Source organism: Castor canadensis, chromosome 8 (genome assembly GCF_047511655.1).
Source record: "Castor canadensis chromosome 8, mCasCan1.hap1v2, whole genome shotgun sequence".
Classification (NCBI taxonomy): Eukaryota; Metazoa; Chordata; class Mammalia; order Rodentia; family Castoridae; genus Castor; species Castor canadensis.
This window is the reverse complement of record NC_133393.1, coordinates 145,804,119-145,829,122: the sequence shown is the minus strand read 5'-3', so window position 1 is coordinate 145,829,122 and position 25,004 is coordinate 145,804,119. Positions and strand designations below refer to the sequence as shown.

General features: G+C 46.8%; 1 protein-coding gene across 1 annotated transcript; it reads right to left on the bottom strand.

Moving 5' to 3' along the window:
- Positions 1-6,185: 6,185 nt before the first annotated feature.
- On the bottom strand, positions 6,186-24,916 carry Isx (intestine specific homeobox). The gene is made up of 4 exons (XM_074084330.1): positions 24,571-24,916; positions 11,387-11,538; positions 7,514-7,630; positions 6,186-6,576 (listed from the first exon to the last, which is right to left on the bottom strand). Exons 1-4 carry the CDS (start codon positions 24,761-24,763, stop codon positions 6,337-6,339), a joined length of 702 nt encoding a protein of 233 aa, XP_073940431.1. The 5' UTR covers positions 24,764-24,916; the 3' UTR covers positions 6,186-6,336.
- Between the last annotated feature and the right edge of the window lie 88 nt (positions 24,917-25,004).

Below are 25,004 nucleotides of genomic sequence, written 5' to 3'. Positions count from 1 at the left end.
AGAACCTGAAGTTTCCCAAGGTTGTGCTCTCTCTCGCATCTTACCAGATCTCCCTGCTGCTGAGTGAGGACAGGGCAAGGTGAGAGCTAGGAGAATACGGGGTGGCAGGTGAGGGCAGCAGGTGACTCACAGTGGTGCGTGACATGGGGAGGTGGGGTCGAATGCTGGATTCTCTGCTCAATTAGAGGAAAGACTTATGGGAACACGCTCAGAGTTTTCCCTTGAGCAACTAGAAGGAAGATGTAGCTGTTTACTTGGAAGAGGAGGCCCAGGAAGAAGCGGTGTGATGTGGGTGGTAAAGTTTGTAGGTAGACATTGTTCCCTTGAGTCGCCAATTAGACATTGGAGTGGAGGTGTCAGGAGGGTTCTGGGGAGCGGCGTGGGTATGGTGGACAGGGAGAGTTGTGGAGGTTGGTGGAACCAGGCCCAACCCTTGGCAGCTCTTCCTGGTGAGCAGAGGAATCTGAGCTGTCCTGTGACTTGCTTTGCCCCTAGAATATAGCAGAAGTGATGGAGGGGCTCTGGGCCCAAGCCTCAGAGGCCCCTGTAGCTTTTGCAGTTTGTGCCGTTAGAGACCCCTGTGTGAGGAAGCCTGGTAGGAGAGCCCATCACATCACCACTCCGGCTGACAGCCTGCCAAGTCCAGGGCTTGGCAGTCACTGGGCTCTAGTGAGCAAGGCCATCCTAGAACTTGTCGTGGCATTGAATGACCAGCTGACCACAGACTTAGGTGAAAGCCCAGCAGAGGTCAGGTTGACCCAGAGCAGGTGAAGTCCCTGACAAACCACAGAATCTTGAGCCAACGAAGTGGTTGTTGCTTCAAGTGATTTGTTACGGAGCAAAGGCTAATTCATGCGTACAACTTCTGCATATAGGTGACTTTTTGCATAGAAACATGTCATTAGCCTTTTCTTACTCCAATAAGGTCATAGTTCTGTTCTGCAACTTGGTCTTTCCATTTAAGGTCATAGTCAGTGATAATCTCCCAAGAGACACACTCCAGCCTCTCATTATTTTTTAACAGCTGGATGAATTTCTAATAATAGACTCAATCAGGGTCCCAGGTAGTTGGTTTTTAGTTCCTGCTACCCTCAAAGCTCCAGTGAACATTTTAATATACAGTCACGTGTCACTTAACGGTGGGGACACATTTTGAGAAAGGGCTAGGTGTTTTTGTCATTGGGCAAACATCATACAGAAGCTTGTGCACATACACAAGCAAAGATGGCTACGAAGTCACTAGAAGGTATATGGCCAAGAGACTAACATTGTCTTTGTGACCTGCAACTGACCGAAATGTCATTGTGTACATGACCGTACACAGGCATTTATCAGATAAGTTCTTGTACAGAGGATTGCTGGGTCACAGAGATAAGTGTTTGGGATATTAATAGCTGGTGACAAATTGTCTTCCAAGCTAATTTGCTAATTCACACTTCCTTATACATGGGACATGTGACTCATTAATCCTTACCAATATATCTGCTAATCCCAAAGGTAAAAATCATTGTATTTCATTACTATTTTATTTACATTTTATTGTGCCCGAAGTTGAGAATATTTTCATATGTTTAATACCCATTTGTTTAGTATCGTGTTTTTCCCTGGATTCTCTTATTTTGGTCCTTTGCCCATTTTCTGTTGCTTGGTTGCTCCTTTAAAAAATTGAACTAGAAAAGGTCGATGGATATTAAAGAAATGTTACTGTATTTATAAACACTTTGAAGATGTGAACTTTCTAACTTGAGCTTTAGGGGAGTTTGAAAAGCAATAAATAATCATCTCCTGTCTCCATAAACTGCTTTTTCAAGTAGGAAGACTTTGCATCTATCTCGTACTACAACCCTCACTGCTGTCTTCTGAGGTAGATTGCCTTATCCCCACTTAATGGATGAGGAAAGAGAATCTATGCTGGGAAAATTGTGAAAGACGTTTGAAATGGGCATATCAAAATTACCAGGAGCTCTATCTAGCACACTTTTTCAGGGTGTCTGTCTTTTAGCTATTTTTTTAACTTAAGTAGAAAACTGTTAGTAATGCAAATGATCCTTGTCAATGTAATGCAAATAAATCCTGTCTAGTGGAGGTGAAATTTATTATTTCCCTGTGGCTATTGACACTTTTTTAGTCTTTGTTTTTTTGTTTTTGGTGGTACTGGGGTTTAAACTCAGGGCCTCATGCTTGCTAGGCAGATGCTCTACCACTTGAGCCACTCTGCCAGCCCTTTATCTCTATTTCTAATTCATTTCAGCATTCCCTATTGCCTAGATGTGGAACTACTCTTTTGTCTGTTTGTGTATGTGTTTTGTTTTGCTATGTAGTCCAGACTGGACTGGAACTCAAGATTCTCCTGTCTCAGTCTCCTGAGTGCTGGGATTATAGATGTGAACCACCATACCTGTAACTGTGCTTTGACTATGAGTGTTCTTCTTTGAGCAGGTTACAGCTTCGTGAGCAGGTTTCACTCACTGATGAGTGAGTGAAATACAACTTTGGCACTTGCTCATTTTATATTTGTTTTAGTCTCTTTTTGTTACTATATCAGAAGACCACAGGGCTGGCAGAGTGGCTCAAGCAGTAAAAGGACCTCCCTAGCAAGCATGAGGTCCTGAGTTCAAACCCCAGTGCTGCTAAAAAAGAAAAGAACATATGCTGGGTAATTTCTAATGTACAGACATTTATCACCTCATGATTCTGAAGGCTGGGAAGTCCAAGATCCAGGGGCTGGCATCTAGAGAGGCCTCCTTGTTGTTCCATACCATGGTGGAAGGGCAAGGAGGCAAACAGGTGGGTGGGAGGAGAGAGAGATAGATAGATAGATAGAGAGAGAGAGAGAGAGAGAGAGAGAGAGAGAGAGAGAGAGAGACAGTGAGACCGAGGGGCTAGTTTTGAACCCACTTCCATGATAATAATGTTGATTTGTACATGAGGGCAGCATGTCTATGGCCTAATCCCCTCTTAAAAGCCCTCCCTCTTGATGGAGGTGTGGCTCAAGTGATAGAGCATCTGTCTAGCAAGTGCAAAGCTGAGTTCAATCCCCAGTACTGCCAAAAGAAAAATTCTACCACATAACACCATGCAAATGACAATTATGTTTCCTATACATATTTTTTTTAGGGACTCATTGAAACCATAGCAGTATTTATTTGATTTCACTTTAGAAAAAGTTACCTTGATCTTCTAAATCTCTGGTTCTCACAACTAGAATATGAACCTATCAGGTAAATCTGACAGGAAGGGATTCTCCAGGATTATTAATTGAAGCCTCAGAGCTCTTTGAAATGCTAATGAAAGTCATAAACCCTTTCCCTGGGAAAGATAAACATAGACACATAATTTTGCACTCTCTCTTGAGAGCCCCTGGGTTTCCCAGAAACTGGGTTTAAGAACTCCTGGGACAGAGTGGCTGCTCCAGATAAGTAAAAGAGGTAGAAGATGGACTTGGGAAATGGTTTGGTTCTTAACAGATGTTGAGTGCTTGCCATGAGCCAACTGTGCTAACTTATGTACCCTAAAATGGGAGATGCTGTTGTTATCAAGGGAAGAGGTAGATGGGGGGCGGGGAACCTGTTACTTGCCCAAAGTCACATAGCTGGTGAGAGTTCGAAAGTAGTTCCTTTACCCCATGGATACAAGTTCTAGGGGGAAAAAAATCCCTAGGGAGGAAGAAATGGCCCCTACTGTCTATTGGTCTACTGCAATAGCGAAGTTGAGACTCTTATGGTTGGCAAATCCCATTTCCAGAAGAGCCTGGAGGTAGAAGGGTATTAGGGAGGGGATGGGGACCCCAGCCCAGACGTGACCTGTTCTTCCATTCCAGTCGGGAGCTTGGAGATCTGCCATATCATCCATGCTACTCTTACCAGGGCCTGAGGAATGGCCTGAGAGCTGTAGAGTGAGACCTGCTGCCTGGATTCCCTGGCCCCAGGTCCCAGGTGTGTGTGGAGGGATGGAGGTGGGGGAGAGGAGCTTTTGGATTTAGCTCTGCTCCTGAGAGAGGAACTGGGAAGGCCTCACAACTGGGGCAGGGAGGCTACAGCAGTGGGGCAGAGTGGCCCCCCAGTAGGGGACTGAGTGAGGAACTGCATGGTCAGAGGGAGTCAGAGGTCACACCAGGCAGGGCATGTGGTTCTCATCAAAGGTAGATGAGACTTGCCTTAGTGGATGCCAATGGGGGACTGAGATGGATACAGTCTGAGAAGTGGGCCTCCCCTCCCTCCAGACATGTGGTGGCATTTACAAAATCATTTCCCCACCTGCCACCACCAGCAGAACAAAGACCCCTGTGGGAAGGAGCAGAACAGAGGGGGACAATCTCAAATGTGACCGGATTTAAAAATGAAGGGTCTGAAGAATCAGTGATGGAGAAGCTGCTAGAATAAATTTCTTGCCAACAACATAGAAAGTAAATCTAGAGTAATATTCTGCATGTTGGAGTTTAGGAGCACGAGATGGGTACCTGTGCCATGATCTGTGTCTTAAATGTCTCCAAAGGGCCATGTGTTGAAGGTTTGGTTGCCAGGCCTGTGGTGTTATTGGGAGGTGGAGGAAAATTATGGGAAAGTTAGGTCACTGGGGGCATGCCCTTGAGGCTCCTGTCCCTTCCTGTCTCTTTTTTTCCTCCCTGGCTGCCGTGAGTTGAACAGGCCCCCTTCACCTCACACTCCCACTACCTGGTGCTGCCACAGGCCCAAAGCAACAGGGCCAAGTAACCATGAACTGAAACCTCTGAAAGCGTGAGCCAAAATAAACCTTTTCTCCTTATAAGTTGTTTGTCTCAGGTATTTTGTCAGTGATGCAAAAATGACTGACATACCCTGTTACCCAAATTGTGAGCTACTGGCCTGTGTTGCTAAGTGGCTCTTTCCTCCCTCAGCCTATCCTTCCCCTTTGAAGTCTAGGTGTCAATCACAACACTCAAGGACTCTGAGAGATGTTGGAGGAACTGATCCATGCCTTGCGAGCTGTGGATTGTGGTTCTGGCATATTCCATGCCTGAAGGCTGAACTGGCATTGCTGCCTCCAATGGGAAACTGAGGTTAAATGGCAATGCCACACAGCAAATCAGAGAGCATGCAGAACTAAGACCTAGGCTTCATAACTTCTGGTCCAGCTCTGGGGTGGGTTAGGGACCTTTGGCAGGTTGCAGAGGTTCTGGGGTCTGAAGAAGACTCCTGGCACTTGTGCTGGACTGGTATATGGAGGTCAGCCCCAGCTGCCCAGCTGAGGGGAGCTGGCCCTGTCCTCCCATGGGCTTCAGAGACTCTCATCAGAAGGCAAGCCCAGTGGGCAGAAGTTGCTCCTCCTGGGGCTGGGACAAGCAGACACTGTCCCAGGGGAAGCTGGGAACAACAGTGGGCCCACTCCTCGTGGTTTGCAGGACACTTTCATCTCCTTGTTGCTCTGTGAAGCAGGCCACGTGGGAGCCACTGCCTTCATTTACAGGTAGGAAAACTAAGGCTCAGGCAGGGCATGTGGTTTGCCTAGAGTTTCCTTGTGGGGAGTCACAAGGAAAGAGAGTCGCATGAACTCTCAGGCTTTCCAGGACAGAGTGAGGCTGGCCTTCCTGCTGGGCCCTTTGCACATGTCCAGAAGACATACCACTAATAACACCATTCCTCCCCAACCCAGAATAACCAGGCAGTAAACTCTATTTTAAATTAAAAAACTTTTCCTCTATTTCTCTCCTACCCTGGGACTTTTACATCAAAGTCATGAAGAATGTGTTAACATGACCAAGTGCAGGGTCACTGAGTCTTGCTTACAGAGGAAGGTCCACACTGCCCTTCAACCAATCTGGACAGAACTGGAGTTGTTTGTCTCCACATCCAGTTCCACAGCTAGAGTGCTCAGTAGGTGCTCAATAAATGCCTGGATGAATACATGAGCATACAACCCCTCCATGGCATCTTCTTGGCCTCAATGCTCCCCATGGCTCACCTACCAAAGTAAGGGATAGGTGTCCCCAGAAATCATACATGCTTAGTATTACAAGTGAGATCCAGAAAGGGCAAGTGACCAGCTGAAGGTTGCATATCAAGCTATAGGAAGCACAGGTGCGAGAGGCCAGCTTGCTGTTCTGGAGCTCATCCTGAGCTGTCATACAGCCAGTCTCCTGGGCCAGGAGGGCCACTTCAGCTGGAGACACAGAGATGTCCTTTTCTGTTTACCCTGCAGCCGTGGCCAGTGCAGCCTTCCAATGTCTGTTCAGGGCAGTTTCCTGGGCTGTAGGCCATTGCTGGATCGAGAGTGATTTTCCTTGAGGCCCTGGGAACCATCTGCCACCTGTTGTTGCTGGGAGGAGAGCAGCTCTCTTTGGGAGAGGATGTCCGGTTCCTATGTTGAAGTGGCACAGATGCTGCCCCACTTGGGGTGTGGAGGTGGCAGGACACAGAGGGCAGGGATGCAGGTCTGCTGGACATGAAGGCCTGGGAGGGGCTGCAGCTCCCATGGGTGCTGGGGGATGAGGGTGATCTGGGCAGGGAACCAGGCAGAGGTTGTCTGATTCTGAGCCCGTGGGTAACATACAGTGGGAGGAGCCAGCCTGTGCAGAGCAGTGGGTGTCAGCACGGGGCCCTGTCATGGGGAGACATCAGGAAGAGAGGTAAGTCCCATGCTTTACCCTGGACCCTCCCTGTAGCTTCCCAGCTGTCCCCATGGCCCAGGCAGCTCAGGGTGGGCAATGTGACTGTCTTGTCCTGTTTGTCCAGGACTTTCTGGGTTTGCCACTGATTGGTCTGTGTGGGCCTATGCAAACCTTGACAGGTAGTTGCTTAGGAAGTGCATGACTTAGGCTGGTAAACCTAGACCTGATTCTGGCATTTATAGCAATTGTTTCTCCAAAAAGTCACTTTGCTTCTCAGAGCCCTCTTTCTGCAGCAGCAAAAATTTAGTAAATGAGAAATCCCATCCCAGAGTCTCGTATGGTGTATAAAACCCTGTGACCCTAGGGAAGGGCAGAATTGTCTGTTTTGTTCACAGCTCTACCCTCCCTGTTTGGTGCCTGGTGCACATCCAAGACTTGTGTGGGTTCCATGACAGCTAATATTTAGGAAGTGCTTCCTAGGTGGCAAGGGTTATCCATGGTTCAGTCATTTCATCCTTGTCTAAACTGTAGTACTGTCCTCTAGGGACAAAGTGACTTTTCTGGGCCTCACCCATGGGTAAAGGTTGAGCTGGGATTTGAACCCCGGCAGTCTGACTCAGGAGCCAATTGCCCAACCTCCATGCTCTGTGCTTTACTTGATGACCCTGTTTGAAGTTTTGTACAAGTCACACAGACCACTCCCAGGAGGAAGAAGAGGCAATATAATCAATAGGGATGTCCTCAGGATGAGGACAGGGGATAGAGAGCCAGCCACTTGCTTCAGGTCCTTGTCTTTCAGACTCCTTGCTCATACTGTTTCTAGGATTTCCCTTGCACTCAGTACTGTAGACACAGTTCCAGGTTCTGGAACTGGCATGCTCCTAGATGATGGTCCCTCTAGCCCTCCTTGATGACCGGACCACTTACAGCCACATCCAGACTCGTGAACAGAGCCAAGTTGGACTCGCCTAGCTGCTGTGGGGTGCCAAGACTGCCAGTCTTCTCCTGCTTCCGCCACTTGGCTCGCTGATTCTGGAACCAGATCTGTGGTTAGGGAAAAAGGATGGAGACACGTAAAAGAAGTTTTCTCCAGCTAGTACCTCCCTTTCCCCAAAAGCACAACAGGGACATCTCCTAAGGAATGGGTACTTTACAGTTTATAAAGCTACATAGGTGCAAAATTTCTTTGGATCTGGACGCCAGCCTTCTGAGAGGGCATCCAGGGTCACAACATTCAGTGTCAACATGGCCAGGAGGACCAGGCACAAGTGATAATTGGAAAGGCAGGGTCTGTGGGGAGCAAAGCCTAAAGAGGGCAGCTTCTTGGCTCCTGCCAATAGTCACCACCTGGAAATGTGAGCCAGTGTTTTGGACTTATCCAATTTCCAGTGTGGAAATCTTGATTTATATGTGAATGCTTCCAAGTTTTAAAATACTGTGCAGACCAAATAAAACCCTTTGAACACTGGCAGTTCCCTGCATTCGTGAGTACCCTGATAGTCCCTGACATGTGGCCACTTGCACTCAGTAATTCTGCTGAGGCAGGTGTTGAATTCTAGGCTTTACTGTGGACACAGGTGCTAAACACTCATCTGGTGCAGGTTTCCAAATGGGACGAAAAGGGGAGATGTCTGAGACAGGGCTGGGCTTTAGCCAGAAGGAAAGGAGGCTGGGATAAAATAAAGAGGGAACTGTTGACCTGGGCCTGAGTTTAAATTTTTGAATTAGAATAAGTCCATTGTATTTAGTTATTTATTTACTTTAAAAGAAGAATGATGTAGAAAACTATTTTAGAAAGAGTGCCAAGAGGGCTGTGGTTGGGTCTGGTAGAACTTCCCGTGCCAGTTTGGCACTTGCAAAATTGAGCATGTGTGAGGACAGCAGGGTGTGTCCTTGGTGGAGACAAGAAACTGCTGTATTTCTGACCATGTATGGAGCAGTGGGCACTCAGGTGAAGAGATTACAGGTGGTAAATTAGGCTATTGGTCCTCAAACCAGGCTCTGTCCTTGGACCAGGGTCTGTCCATCTCTCTGCTTCCTCCAAAGGGACATCTATGTGGTCTACATTGAAGTTGGCTGCTACCAACCTATGGCTAAATCAAAGCAATAATGATAAAAACAGCATGGTACTGGCACAAAAACAGACATGAAGACCAGTGGAACAGAATAGAGGATCCAGATATGAAGCCACACAACTATGAGCAACTTATCTTTGACAAAGGAGCTAAAAATATATGATGGAGAAATAGCAGCCTCTTCAACAAAAACTGCTGGGAAAACTGGTTAGCAGTCTGCAAAAAACTGAAACTAGATCCATGTATATCACCCTATACCAAGATTAACTCAAAATGGATCAAGGATCTTAATATCAGACCCCAAACTCTTAAGTTGATACAAGAAAGAGTAGGAAATACTCTGGAGTTAGTAGGTATAGGTAAGAACTTTCTCAATGGAACCCCAGCAACACAGCAACTAAGAGATAGCATAGATAAATGGGACCTCATAAAACTAAAAAGCTTCTGTTCATCAAAAGAAATGGTCTCTAAACTGAAGAGAACACCCACAGAGTGGGAGAAAATATTTGCCAATTATACATCAGACAAAGGACTGATAACCAGAATATACAGGGAACTTAAAAAACTAAATTCTCCCAAAACTAATGAACCAATAAAGAAATGGGCAAGTGAACTAAACAGAACTTTCTCAAAAGAAGAAATTCAAATGGCCAGAAAACACATGAAAAACTGCTCACCATCTCTAGCAATAAAGGAAATGCAAATTAAAACCACACTAAGATTCCACCTCACCCCTGTTAGAATAGCCATCATCAGCAACACCACCAACAACAGGTGTTGGCGAGGATGCGGGGAAAGAGGAACCTTCTTACACTGTTGGTGGGAATGTAGACTAGTACAACCACTCTGGAGAAAAATTTGGAGGCTACTTAAAAAGCTGGACATCGATCTACCATTTGATCCAGCAATACCACTCTTGGGGATATACCCAAAAGACTGTTACTCCAGAGGCACTTGCACATCCATGTTTATTGCAGCACTATTCACAATAGCCAAGTTATGGAAACAGCCAAGATGCCCCACCACTGACGAATGGATTAAGAAAATGTGGTATCTATACACAATGGAATTTTATGCAGCCATGAAGAAGAACGAAATGTTATCATTCGCTGGTAAATGGATGGAATTGGAGAGCATCATTCTGAGTGAGGTTAGCCTGGCTCAAAAGACCAAAAATCATATGTTCTCCCTCATATGTGGACATTAGATCAAGGGCAAACACAACAAGGGGATTGGACTATGAGCACATGATGAAAGCGAGAGCACACAAGGGAGGAGTGAGGATAGGTAAGACACCTAAAAAACTAGCTAGCATTTGTTGCCCTTAACGCAGAGAAACTAAAGCAGATACCTTAAAGCAACTGAGGCCAATAGGAAAAGGGGAACAGGTACTAGAGAAAAGGTTAGATCAAAAAGAATTAACCTGGAAGGTAACACCCACGCACAGGAAATCAATGTGAGTCAATGCCCTGTATAGTTATCCTTATCTCAACCAGCAAAAACCCTTGTTCCTTCCTATTATTGCTTATACTCTCTCTACAACAAAATTAGAGATAAGAGCAAAATAGTTTCTGCTGGGTATTGAGGGGGGGAGCGGGAGGGGGTGGAGTGGGTGGTAAGGGAGGGGGTGGGGGCAGGGGGGAGAAATGAACCAAGCCTTGTATGCACATATGAATAATAAAAGAAAAATGAAAAAAAAAAAATAAAAAAAAGTAAACAAAATAAAAGCAAAAAAAAAAAAAAAAAGAGATTACAGGTGGTAAATTAGGCTATTGGTCCTCAAACCAGGCTCTGTCCTTGGACCAGGGTCTGTCCATCTCTCTGCTTCCAAAGGGACATCTATGTGGTCTACATTGAAGTTGGCTGCTACCAACCTATGGCTAAATCTGCCTTTCCACTTGTTTTGGAGCGGCCCATGAGCTAAGAGTGGTTTATTCATTTTTAAATGATTGAGCAAAAAAAAAAATCAAAAGAATATTTCATAACACATATAAAAACTCAAATTCAGCGTTCATAAATAAAGTTTTATTGGTATGCCACCAGGAACATGTGTTTCTATATTGTCTGCGCTGCTCTTAGGCTGTGGTGATAATGGTGAATGGCTGCTCAGTGACTGTACACCCACAAAGCCTAAGTCCTTACCATGTGCCCTTGACAGAAAAAAGATTATTGACCCTAGTCTAGATGGTCATGGCCTATTTTTAAATTTTATTTATTTATTTTTTGGTGGTACTTTGATTTGAACTCAGGTCCTCCTGCTTGCTAGGCAGGAGCTTTCACCAGTTGAACTACTCTGTCAGTCCTGTTTTTCTGTGTTGGGTGTTTTTGAGATAGGATTGCTTGAACTATTTGCTTGAGCTGACTTTGAACCTCAATCCTCTGATCTCTGCCTCCTCAGTAGCTAGAATTAAAGGCGTGAGCCACCCAGTGGCTGGCTGCTCACAGCCTATTTTATGGATGTGGCTGTGTGGTGAACAATGGTCTGTAAAAGTAAATAAGGGGGGGGGAAGGGCACGGGGGCAGAGATGGTTGGAGGTCGCTGATGCTGCCTCACTGTATTGCCACCCCAAAGAGAGAAATCGTTTCTTGGAAAGTAATATTTGGTCAAAATGACTGTATTAATGAGATAAAGCCAATGGAAACTGGCAGCCCCACAGGGCCCAGGACACAGCATGCCTCACAAGGTCTCAGCGCACCGAGGCTTGGCAGAGGGCAGGCATTGTACCTGCACCCGAGCTTCAGGCAGGTTGATCCTGGCGGCCAGCTGGGTGCGGACGTGAACGTCAGGGTAGTGGGTGAAGTTGAAGAGCTTCTCCAGCTCCTGCAGCTGCTCGGTGGTGAAGGTGGTCCGGACCCTCCGCTTGCTCTTCCTCTCTTCTGCAAGAGAAAGGGTCCAGGCTGGCTTAGTGATCTTGGTGTGAGCCCCTCAGTAAGACTGTTCAATCACCCTGTTCTTCCCTCTTGACCTCATTACTAGAACCGAGTCTTGGCTTTGGCTCCTTGGGCATGCAGCTTTGCAACATTCTCTTCCCCAACCTCTTCTAGGTTCACCCCTTTCAGCTACCCTGGATAATGAAGTCAAGTTAACCTTCTAGAATATTCTTTCTGATTTTATGCCTTTGTGCTGCTCAGATGCCTTCAATGACTCCCCCTTGTCTACAATGAGAGATGGTAAACTATGGCCTGCAGTACATATCCAGCCCACTATCTGTTTTTAAATAAAGTTTTATTGGAACACAGCTTGAGTCATTGGCTTATGTATTGTCTCTGACTGCTTTCGCAATATAATCGCACAGTTGAGTCATTGCAATGGAGACCATATGGCTATAAAGACTAAAATAATTACCATCTGTTCCTTTTCTGAAAAAGTGTGCCAACCAACCTTGGCCTAAAAAGTGCAGGCTGAGCTGTGCAGCAGCCAGGCTGTTTCCAACCCACCTATCCAGTCTTGGTTCTACTCAGGGCTGGTCATGTCATGTATGGGCTCCAATATGAAATGAAAATGTGAAATCTCTCGTTCAAAAGGAAGCCAAAAGCTTGTGCATTTCTTTCACAGTCTCTCTCTTGAGCTCTTATGATGGTCTTTCACTATTTAATGGTGAGCTCTCCTAAGAGAAAACAAGGATCCTCACAGGGGGACTGCCGACCCTCCTAGTGGCTTGAAGGCCACACTGAGACTGGAGACGTGAATGTCCAGTGAAAACATTTGGCCTCATCCTGACCTTCACCCTCCTGGAATCCATGCCCAGCCAAGGTGGAATAGGACTGCAGTCTCTGGGTAGGGGCAAGGGAACAGTGGTCAAGATCCCGTCCTAGGAAGGTGGGGAGAGGACACTGATTATGAGTAGAGGTTCCAAGTCTCAAGTGCCTGGCATATGCTCTGTTGTGCCATTTGACTTCATTTACAAAACACAGATTCAAACATAAAATTATTAAGAATTTCAAGAGGATGACCACAAACATTCAGCCCCACTCATGGGGCCTCTCTCTGGGCACAGGGCCCTATGCAAGTATGTTGGGCACCACATATCGATGAAGCCAGGTCCGCCTCTACTACTCTGTCAATCTATGCCCTTCCTTTCTCAAGTTGGTGTACTTACCATCTTGGCAACATGCCAGGTATGTGCTCATCTCTCTGGTTTTCCTCCAACTATCTCATGTGTCTGGGACTGATCACCACTCTTGTCAATAATTCTAATTTCTATTGGTTCTTCAACCCCTAAACTCATTCTTATATTCTCTAAACTTTCCTAATCTTTCTAGCTATGGCTGAGGTGAGAGACACAGACAAGCATGTGACTTAGAGTATATGGGCCATGTGGCAGCTAGACTATGGTAGTCACTGCTCCAATAGAGATGGGCACCTATTTTGATTTACTTGCCCTAAACTGCCTCCTTTCTGGGACCAACACTCCCTTCCTTTTTTTTTTTTGTCTTATTCACTTGTTTATTTTTACTTGCTTATTTATTTATTTATTCTTGTTTTTGGAGGCAGAGTCTCACCATATAGTCCATGCTGGTCTTGAACTCCTGGATCTTCCTGCCTCAGTCTCCCAAGTTCTGGGATAAAATTTTATTTTGTAAAAAGAGGCATTCATTTTATCTATAATTTATTTAGAGCTGGTAGTGTGTTTAGGGAATAGAGCTGAAGCCAATCAGAATTGGGTAGAAACAAAGGGCAGGTGATCACCCCTGCCACCAGCTTTGTGAATGTCTTCTCTGATTCTAGCCTCTAAGAGGCACTGAGGGAGAATAACACAATCAGCCAACACGCCATGTTCATTCATTCACTCACTCCATCAGCATTTTAGAGTGCACTTCTATGGGAAGCCACAGAAAAGCTCACAGAGGGGAAGAGTCCAGGCTGGCTGCAGAGTGTGGAGCCAAGATTGTCCTGGAAATATAGAACCATGGAATAGAGGATACCGGGAGAGGATGTAGAACCTCTCCCGGTATGTGGGATGTAGAACCAGGATACAGAAAATAAAACAAGATAGAGATGAGAATTCAAAGCAGAATGTAGATTATAAGAAAAATTAGCTGGTTCCCCCATTTCCCCCCAGAAAGAAGTGTTGGTGACTGAGAATAGATTCCTTAATAAAATAATGATTTCAAGCCTTCCATTTGTGTAAGTAGGGGAGCAGCTATTAAGATATATATAGCTTTCCTACATTCCCAGCAGGACTGGAGGGAGGGTGAAGAAGGAAGGGTATAAACTCTGCTCTGTCCAATAACTTGACTGCTGATTTCGTGAAGGGGGGGGATGCCTGACTCACCAATGGGCTGATGGGAAAAATACTGCATCCTGTTGGCTTTAAACCACACACCCTTAAGATAAGTATTTGTCTTTGCGAGACGATGATGATGGCAGTGATTCCTTCAAGTATAAATAGGGTGCCTAAAATTCACACTGGGGAGAAGTGGAGGCTGAGCCCCAAGTGGACCAGCCTGAAGGACTCAGAATGCCAAAGCCTTCCCTCAAGGAAGGGCTGTAGGTTCCTGGGGTGTCCAGAGTCAATTTTGATTGTCCTCAGACTGCCCTTCTTGGGATGTTATTCTAGACCAAACAACCTCAAACTAGAGAAATGTAAAAAGGAGTGACAGGCAAAGGGCCCCAGAGCTCAGAGCTGACTTCACCTCCAGTGTGCAGTGGGTGGGGCTTCCTGATATTTGGTTGAAGAGACTCAACCAAGAGGGCCAAGTGCAGTTTTGAGAGAGACAGATAACTTGGACCCGGAGTCAGGGAAACAAATTTAGGATTTGAGGCTGTGCATTGTGCAAAGTTTAACTCCTTAGAGCTGCTCTGTCCACTATGGCAGCCGCTAACGCCATGTGGCTATTTAAATGGAATAAAATAAAAAACTCAGTTCCTCAGTCACACTAGCCATAGCTCAACAGCCCCTGCAGGGATGGAGTTTTGGGGGGAGGGGGTGGAGAGCGTGGCTACCACGGTGCAGCTATAGAACACTTTTGTCATCACAGAATATTGTGTTCTTGAAAAGAGTTATGTTCTAGGTCTAACTTTTTGTTTCTTTTTCCATTATAATGACCTTTAATTGCCACAAACCTTCAGGAAAGAAAGTACACAATGGGCATGGTGCCAACTTTGATGGCCTTGGGGGAGCTGGAAGTATAGACTTGACCACACTCATCTCTCTGCCTGAGGCTGGGGAGAAGGAGGGGGTCAGTGGTGGGGATGTTGCTTGTTAACCTGACAATGGTCCATAGGGCAGGAAGGGAGGAAGGAGAACGGTGTCCAAAGGGACAGGTCAGGAAGGATGAAGATCAACACTTTAGCTTTCCCACTATATGCAGGCAGAGACTGCCAGGGGGCCAGGAAGTCTGATACGTGTGTGACAGGGTACAGTGGATCACAAGAGAGAAGCAGGTGTGAGAAGGTAGAACAGCACAGGTGGACCATGGAGTGGAGAATGCCAAACACAATCTGTCCATAGGTTTTTGGAACCAGAAGGACCTCGTTCATCAAGAGGCTGGAAATATAAGCGTATTGATGGAGCTGCCCCAGGTACTGGATGGGATTCTTAATCACCAAAAAGGGTCAGGGTGTTCTGGACCCCTAGTCAGAGAGGAAAATGGGGCATGGGACCCCATTTTCTCAAGCAGGATGGATCATCCTGTAAGGAGCATTGGGCCGAGAGTGAGATATTCCTTGGCTTTTCCTCATGGTTCAGCATCTCCTGATCAGGTTCTTGGCAGAGAAGCCAAGAAGCAGGTATCCTATCCTAGCCCACCCATGCGCTGGCCACGGGCATCTGGGGAGCAGGGACGGGGGATGAAGGTGGCAGGACCTGCCACCCCTTTCAGGTTGCTCCTCTCACCGTTGTTAATTATGGCAGATGTGAATCACACTTCAGTGGGTCTTCAAAGAGAACAAGTCAGCAGAACTTAATTAAACCTGAGCTGGTTAGCACATCGATCATAAGAAATACACAATTTACACAGGTGATTAGGCCACCTAATTATAAACTGATGTTTCTTGTGCTCAGCTCCCTTCCCTGATTGCTCCTTCTCTGCGGTTTGCTAATTGGCCCTGGCTGCTCTGCTTAAGGCCCAGGGGGTCATCCTCATGGGGCAAAGTCTCTGGAAATGGCCTTGTCCTTGTCTCTAATGGCAGTGGGTTTGCCATGGAGGAGATCCAGAGTACATTTGCAGTCCTCCTGCAGGCTAGAGACACCTCTTGATGCACAAAGGTGGGGTGCAGGTCAGGAATCTCCCTGAGCTAACCTGGGCTGGCCTCTTCTCTTGAGTTAGGCCATGGGCTTCCCATTGCTCCCTTGTGCCCACAGGGTAAAAGGTCAGCATCTTAGCATGGCGTTCAAGGCTCTATCCATTCTGCCTTCTATCATGCACTTTCTCCCTAGCCCTCAGTTCTGTGATTTCAGTTCCACCTGACCATCTGCATTCCCCCCAAATTGTTCATGGTCTCAGTCTCCAAGTGCTGGTTCTTGCTAGCCTCTACATCTGCAGTGCCTCATCTTTCTTCTTTGTCTAGTGAATTCCTAGTCATCTGTTAAAGCTCAAATCAATCAAATGTTTTCTTCTCTCCAAGATCTGTTGTAAATCTCCTAGGGGAAGCACAGTAATTTTTTTTAATGTTAAAGTTAAGTGTTAATTTTCAGCTTGCAACAAGCCAGCCTCCATATTAAAATATTCTGTTTTTATCATCCATCAAAATATTACTAGTGGTCTCTACTGGGTGGTGGGATAGTAGAGTTACAGTTACATTTTCTTATGTCTTTTTGTTTATCTGTATTTCCTGTTTTTTTGTAATAAGCAGGGATTTCTTGTGTAAGAAAACAACAAAAAGAGTAGGGTGGAAAGAACTGAGAAGAAAGAAGTTACAGTAAGAAGCCAGTGAAAGAAGACCCTGGAAAAGCTCGCCAGCATTGTGTGAAGCTGAGAATGAGAAAATCCTTGGGTGTCCTCTGGGCTCAGCAGCTCCCTAGCAGGAAGTGACTGTGTGAGCCCACCTGCTCCCAGTGCCCAGAGGTTTAGCACTTCTCTCTAGGCAGTGTGTGGCTTGGTATCTTCCATGTCTATGGTCCCCCGTTCATGACATTTTGTATGTAGGGCTTCAGCAGAAGCCCTGCACACGCACACGCACACACACACACACACACACACACACACACACACCCCTACCATTTTCACTTGTGTCTGGTTATACCCTTTACCAGAGCATGTGTGGTACCCATGGGGTCTCCCCGTTATCCAAGGCAGTTCTGCTTATATGTTTCAATGAACCCTGAATTTCTCCAAATGTGGATTTTGCAAATGCTGCTATATCTACATACATAAAGGCCAGAGTTCTTGACTTGGCACATTTGACCTTCTGTCTACCTTACCTCTTTCAGTCCCTTTGTTCTGTCATATTTAAACTCTAACCACACTGAATTTTGTTGTTTCAGGAAATAAATATTCTTTTCCATTCCTCATGGCTGCTGTGCAGGCTTCTCTCTGCCTGGCATGCCCTTCCCCTTTTCTGCCTGGAACCATCTCAAGTGCTACCTTCTCTCTGAAGCTCTCCTGGGTGGCCTTCCCCTCTGTGTTCTAACTTGGTCAAGTTTGCATGTTTATTTGTATCATGGCAACTCAACTTTTGTGGCGGTGTTCTTTTTACCCTTCCTGCAAGAATTGAGAAAGCATCTAACTATTCTTTCTGTTAAAGTACATATAGAAGGGCGACCCTGATTATGCAGGGTGCCCAGACAAGGGATACTTAAAGTCACAGGTCCCTGAAAACAGAGGGAAGGGCCATTTCTGGCCAATGAATTACTAAAAACTGCCTCTTTGCAAGGAGAATCTGTAGTACAAACTTCTTTAGGAACACACTATTGACAGAGAAATTCGAGAGTTCCATATATAAAGACAACAAATGACCTGTGAAGAGTCACAAGGGCTCTGCAGTAAGGAACCATCATCCTAGCATGCGATCCTGGGGTCGTAAAAGGGAATCAACAAGAGGAAGACTCCAGATCATGTCTAAACACATATATTTCTACCAGTCACACCCTCGGACCTCGGCTGTCTAGTTTAGTGGCAGATATCTTCCTCCAGCTTGGTCAATAGGTTATTTCTCTGGAACTTTTGGAATTGGGACCTTACAGAACTTGAGGACAGTCCTGGGAACCTGATGTCAATCTTGGTACTTTTGGAAACCACTTGGAGGATGCCAGTTGGTGGTGAGAGTCAAGTCAACAAGTGGAGAGAGTAGCTGGAGAGACTGGATGGCGGTATTGATTGTGTTCTTATCATGGCTGAGGCCTGCTTTTTTTTTTTTTTTATTGTTTTATTATTCATATGTGCATACAAGGCTTGGGTCATTTCTCCCCCCTGTCCCCACCCCCTCCCTTACCACCTACTCCGCCCCCTCCTTCTCTCCCCCACCCCCTCGCTACCTGGCAGAAACTATTTTGCCCTTATCTCTAATTTTGTTGAAGAGAGAGTATAAGCAATAATAGGAAGGAACAAGTGTTCCTGGTTGAGATAAGTGAGGCCTGCTTTTGATTCTGCCCTTCCCATGGGTTAGTCTGGAAAATGACTTCTTAATTTTCTCCAAGGAAATACATTTCCCTCTCTGTTTTTAGCTCACTTAAGACAATTTTTGCCAACTGGAATCAAAGAATTCTCATTAACAGTAACCATTGTACATTTTCCTGCCTAAAACCTAGAATGGTTCCTCATTTCTACCGTAATACAAAGTGGAAACAAAACCCTTCCCCTGGCTAAGGCCCATGTGGGCTGGCTCATCTCTAGCTCTCAGCTTCACCTTGTACACTTGAACATCCAGTCTACTACTAGGATGCCTCGGCATGCCTTCGTCATTTTCACTTTCTCAGTCTACAGACCACAGACCAACCACTACCTCCTCTGGGAAGCCTTCTGCTATAGTTCGGAATAGCCCCTAAAGGCTCATTTGTTAGAGGCTTAGTCCCCAGCCTATGGTGTTATTGGGAAGTTGTAGAACTTTAGGATATGGGGCCTGGGGGGAGATTTTCAGGTCGCTGGAAGCATGCCCTTGAAAGGATTAGGACCCCTCCCTGATCATGAGGTGAGGGGTTTGCTCTGCCTATGCTCCTGCCGTGATGTGCCATCACAGGCCCAAAGCAATGGGACTGATTACAGGCTGAAGTGTCTGAAACCATGAGCTGAAGTAACCTTTATCTCTTTATACTTTGACTATCCCAGGTATTTTTTTATAGTGATGGAAAGCTGACACGCTTTCCATGACCTCCCTGATGGACCAAATCTCCCCTGGCATGGGCCCTCTGAGTACCACATCACGCTTTCCCCAGCCCCTGTCACAGTTGCAATGGCAACTTCACTTGTGACTAATTGACAGTCATTTGTTTCCCTTGCCAGACTATAAGCGAGGTGTGTGGGGGGTACTGTCCAGTGATTTGATTTCTACACCCATCCCCAACCCCCAACTTGGTACCCATGTGGCTGTGAGATGGATTTGTAAATTCTTTGACACCCCTCCCTTCAAATTCTTCTCACCTAAGTGGGCCCAACTTAGTGAGTTTCTGATGATCAGAGTGCAGAAGTGAAGCTCTGTGCTTTCTGAGGCCAGGTCATAAAAAGGATGTGGTGTCTACCTGGCTCTCTCCCTCTTGGATTGTTCATTTTTTTGGAGACATCACCTGCCATTTTGTGAGGACACACAAGCAGCACGTGGAGACCTCTTCATGGGGAGGAACTGAGGCCTCCATCAAGGGCTGGTACCACACACCAGATATGTGTGTGAATTACTCTGGAAGCATATCCTTTCTACCAGTCCATCTCAAACAACATCTTTACTGCAGTCTCCTGAGGGACCCTGAACCACAACCCACAGTGAAGTCACTCCCAAGTTCCTGATCCATAGAAATGGAGTGAGCGATTAAATATTTATTGTTAGTTCAGGCCACTAAGTTTTCAGATGATTTGTTATACAGTAGATATGCCTGTACTCAGAAGATGTTCAGTAGCAAGTGTGGTAAGCTCAGAGAGAATACAATGGAAAAATCCAATTTAAATTATAGCCACACTGAGTCTCTTCCTCTGTGCATTCAGATTTCTCCTAGCTTGGATACTCTAGGGTTGTGGGATTGTGGAAGACCTTGTCAAAGCCCTACTTGCATCTTGCTAACCTTTCTATGTGTGTCTTTATGGGCTAGAACACTTTTCTTCTTTAACGTAATTTCTTCTTTATTTTTATTGTTTTTTTGAGACAGCATCTTTCCATGTAGCCTACACTGGCCTTGACTTCTGGATTCTCCTGCTTTAGCCTCCTGAATGTTGGGATTATAGGGTAAGCCACCATGCCTAGCTGAGAGCTCCATATATTTCTTTTGCAAGTAGGGGTCTTGCCTGGTACTTTCTTGTACTCACACCAGGTCCAAGACCAAGCTATGGAATGTTCAGGTTAATTTGTGGCTCTGGGGGGCAGGAACTGAGAGATGGGATCCACGGGATGGAGAACAAACTTCATGTATTTTTTTTTTGTATGGGGGGAGCATAAGCTTTCAGCTCTGCTTCCTCATGCCCTACTCCTGTCTGCTGTGATGGGAGCCCTGGGTCCACCTGTTGGAGAGCCAAAGCCATTAATCTCAAGGTGATGTGAGATACTGGAGGCCTTGTTCACAGCTCCAAGCCATGGCTGCCTTTGTGTCCAGGTAAGAGCAACTGTCTTTGGTCCTGGACAGTGCAGGTGAGGGGGAAGAGGCTGAGATCAAGGGACAGAGGACAGAGAGAGGGAGAAAAGAAAGAAGAGGGAAAAGAGAAGGGAAAGGAGGAAGGGAAAATGAAGGGGGACAAGGTGTAGTGGATGTAATAGTGTCTCTCAAAATCTATGTCCAAATGCAAACCTTTGGTAATAACAAATGTGGCTTTATTTGGAAATAGAGTCTTTGTAGGTATGATTAAGTTAAGGCTCTTAAGATGAGATCATCTAGGATTTAGAGCAGAACCCAAATTCAGTGACTGGTGTCCTTTAAAAGAGGAAGAAGACTTGACCCACATAGGCCATGCTTGTGCAGATGGAGGCAGAGGCTGGACCAAAAAAGGTGGAGGCTTGTGGGAACCACTGGAATCCAGAAGAGAGGCATGGATTGGATTTCCCCCTGGACGCTATGGGGGCAACTGACCCTGCCCACACCTGCATTTCAACGTCTGGACTCCAGAACTGTGATGGAATATGTTTTAAGACATTTGCCTTGTTGTGTCTTGTTATGACAGTCACAGTAACTAAGACTGAGGGGGAGGAAGAAGAAGAAGAGAAAGAAGAAGGGGGAAGGGGAGCCATGGCTTTTAAAGGGTGAAGCCATGGCTTTTGATGTGAGATATTTGAAGAAGGAAAGTTCTGGAAGTCCCAGGGTAGCTCCATGTGCTTTAGGGTAGACAGTGGGGTTAGGGTTGGAGATGAGCCTGGGGACTGGCAGAGGCAGTGCATGAATGACTGTGAATATCACACTCATGAGTGAGGGCAGGGGTGGAGAAGCTGCAACATGAGGGCCCACCCGCTGCCTGTTTAATAAAATAAAGTTTTATTGGAACACAAATGTAGCCATTCCCTTACACAAAGTCTACAGATGCTTTCCAGCTCCAATGGCAGTGGTGAGTAATGGCGAGAGATCACTGGTCACCAATGCTTGAAATTATGATTGGCCCTTTGCTGACCCCTGCTATAGGGTATTCCTAATACCCAGAATGCCTCTGGTCAGCTGTACCAGAGAAGATGGGCAGAAGTCAGTACTGCCCTAAGCCTGCTGTGGTGGATGGTCACTGCCTCTGGATTTATTCACCTGTACCTCCCCAGCCCTCATCCTGGCCCAGTGTAAGCCCTCAGCAGTTATTCATCAAGTGAATGAATGACCAGCCCATCTCATGAACGGGTGGACGAATGTACATAACTTCCCCAGGGGTCTTGAAATCCATACTTGTGGTCTCTTCCTTGCCCATTGTCCTCTCTTTTTTTCTCCCAGGGTTATGATTTCAGAGTGCCATCAGTAGGAAAGGGGAAGACATGTCTTCTTTCTTTTCAGGCCTTTGTCTCTACTCAGACCTACTGGATCTCCTTGTTTTATGGGGCTTGCCCTTCCCAGGAGAGAGAGTGGGCAGCTGGGCCCAGCGTCCTTTCAGTTAGGGATGTTCCTATTGACTAAGAGTAGGAAGGCCCAACCCACCCATCATGAGGGTCCCCATGAGAATGAGAAGATATGGGAAGGAAACTTAGTGACCTCCATGAGCCCCAGGCAGGAAGAATGCTAAATGGGCCTTGGAGTCCTGACTCTGGCACGTACTGGCTTTGGTACCTGCTTGGAGCAAGACACTTTACCTCTCGGAGCCCCAGCCTGCTAAAGCGTGACCTTAGACCGCCAACGTCAGAACCATTTGAGGGTTTCTTAGGGTGCAAATTCCTGGCCCTGCCCTTTAGGTAGTATCACAGTCTTCAAGTGTGACCTGAAATGCTAATTTGACAAGCTGTCCCTCCATTAGTTGGACAGGAGGTAATTCCTTGAGACTTCATGGAGTCCTGGACATGTTAAATGAGGCCAAGAGGAATTAGTTCCTCCCCTGCTACTACTGGGGTAGGAAGGCATTGCTGTGTCCTGTTGCCCTTCTAGAGGGACCCTGAGCACAAGAAGGGACAGAGGACATGGAGGTGGGAGGCAACATGGATTGGGCTTGGCCCGTGGGGGCTCCTGTGGGGCAGGCAAGGGCAGGACTTTTGACAGGAGCACCTCTAGCCACCCTGCTCCGGTCCTACCTGGCATTGTGACCACCCTTCTTCAGGGAGGAAGATTCTGTCCTGGACATTGACCATCAGGGAGTCCTCCAAGACTTTCCAGCAGCTGGCCTGCTGTAGAACCAGTCAGGGTATGTCATAGCTGGGAGGGGCCTTATGAGTGTTCTAGCTCTGCTCTTTCATGTTACACTCCGGGAGACTGAGGCTCAGAGACGGGAGTGACCTGCCTGAGGGTCTCCTGAGGATTGGTGCCAGATCTAGGCTTAGGAGTCCAGTTTCTTGAGTCCCTGCTCTTCTTCTCCAGCAGGTCCCACCAACTCCAGTTCAATTGTGATTTCTACAATTTGCCTTTGTACTGGCTGACATATTTGTACTCCATCTCCACTATTATTTGCTTAGGATTTTCCCAAATGGACTTTTTTTGCTTTGTGCAAATAAATACATCTATTTTGAAAGAAAACCTCACATTATGATCACAACAGGATAACCAATGCCTTTTGTTATAACAGAAGATTAGTGCAGAAATAATTACACAACTACCGAGGTAAATGCTTTGTGGGGGTGCCTCTCCCCACAATGCCACCTTGAAACTGCCAGCAGAGTCGGGGATGTGGGTTTAGATTACATTCAGTAGTGGACAACCTCAGGCTACCTGGTTTTAGTTCTAGTGCTAACTGCTCATGGAGTTTTTGTACGGATTTCTTTTCTGAGTTTTGTCATCTACAAAGTGGGGTTCAGAAGCATGACCTTGAGATGAGACAATGACCAGGAAAGTGCTGGGACAGCCATGGGCACTCTCCAATGTTATGACTGCTATTTTTCTATTCTGGGGGATGGGTCCAGCAGGAGTAGACATGGAACATGCCAGAATCTCCAGTGGAGGCTTGGGAAGGGTGCCTCCTCTCTACTCTTCATGGTGTTAGGCTTAGGGAGAGAAGCCATGCTTGGTAGGAGAGCTCACACCTGCCTTCTCTCTCATTGTGACCTGGAGGTGGGTCATGCATTTTATGCAGCTGCAGCAGGAGAGCCCCAGGTTAGAGCCCCTGTGGACTGCTTCTGTGGACGCCCAATTGACTGGAAAATATTAATGAACTTGTGAAAGTTAAGTTGGGCCCTTTCCCATGGACAGGCTCAGCTATAGGGAAAGCAGCCAGCTCCCAGGCTGCTGGGCATATGTAGCCCTTCTGGGTCTTCGCCTTGCATGCAGCTGAGCCTGGCCCCCATCAGTGACCTCCACGGGATACTGGGTTAGGGCTAGGGCTCTAAGCATGGGAGGCAATGATGTCAGGGGCTCCTCTGAGCTTCCTTTCTAGAATTTTCTTGGATGAATGGGGCAAAAGGGGAGAGAACTGGGAAACTTGTGTGAGATACTCCAGGCTTGTGGACAACCTGACTCAAGAGGCTGTTGAGATGTGCTGAGCACATTCTTCCTTTACCCCAGCTGTTTCAGTGAGGAAGAAGCTGAGACCAGAGTGGACCAGAGCTTTCCTGAGGTCACACAGAGGGCCGAGGTAGAATGGAAGCCTTCACCCAGGCTTCCCTAGCAGGGCATGTCCACTTCACTGCCGCAGTGCTACCTCTCCTCCCTCCTCAAGCCGGCTCTAAGGGACTTGAAATCTATCTGGTCACTTATTTGGTGACATGAGATTGGTTGGGAAGAAGGTCAGGGAGAGCAAAGGTTCAGCCATTGAAAGCTGTAAAGTTTGGACTCAGCTCATGAGGAGAAGAATGTGTCTGAAAGAACACATTTCCAGGGACAGCCAGAGCCAGGCCCTGAGCTTGGGTCTTGGCTACTAGCTGTGTAACTTGGGGACATTATCCACTTCTCTTTCATAGATGAAGTTCCCCAACTGTCCAGTTATGATAATTTTTGTTGAAATGAAAGGACGGTACTCACCACTTCATCAGTGCTCAATGAATGGTAACGAGCGTTCTTGGCCATAGCCTGGCTACGAGAACAAGACTTGGGTCCCTGCATTTACAACTGAGATCCCACATCCCAAACACCACAGTTTCTGGGTGAGATTGAAAGGTTTATAAGGCCCAGAACCTTGTATGCCTGTGAGTGTTCCAGCCCTCTCTTCCATTGATATGGGCCAGGCTGCTTTCTCTCTGCCTGAGCCCAGAAGAAGAGAAACAAATGGCTTGAAGTCACTTACCCTGGGGCTGGTCCTGTGGGGTCCTCACCAGGCTGGAGCCTGTGGCTGCTGTCTGCTTGGGGTCCTCTCCACTTGCCCTTTGTGTTCTGACCATATCCCTCCTCTCTGTGGGCCTCTTGAGGATGGCCTCGATGGAGAAGGATAGCCCCAGCTTCTTTGAGGCCTCACAGCACCCCAAGTTCTTCCTCTCCATGCCCCTGTGGAGAGCAGGGCCTGCTGTGGCACACTGTGTGGGCTGCGGCAAGGACTGGGGCTCTGGGTGTGCCCCGGATGATGTCGGTGACAGACAGCGTGCCTCCTCCCCAAAGGTTCTTGGAACCAGGATGGCACACAGAGGTGGATAACAGGAAGCCCCCCGATGGATTATCCAGGCACGATTCTGCAGACACTGGGACTTCCATGGACGTGGAAACACCCTCGGCACTGAGGAGGCA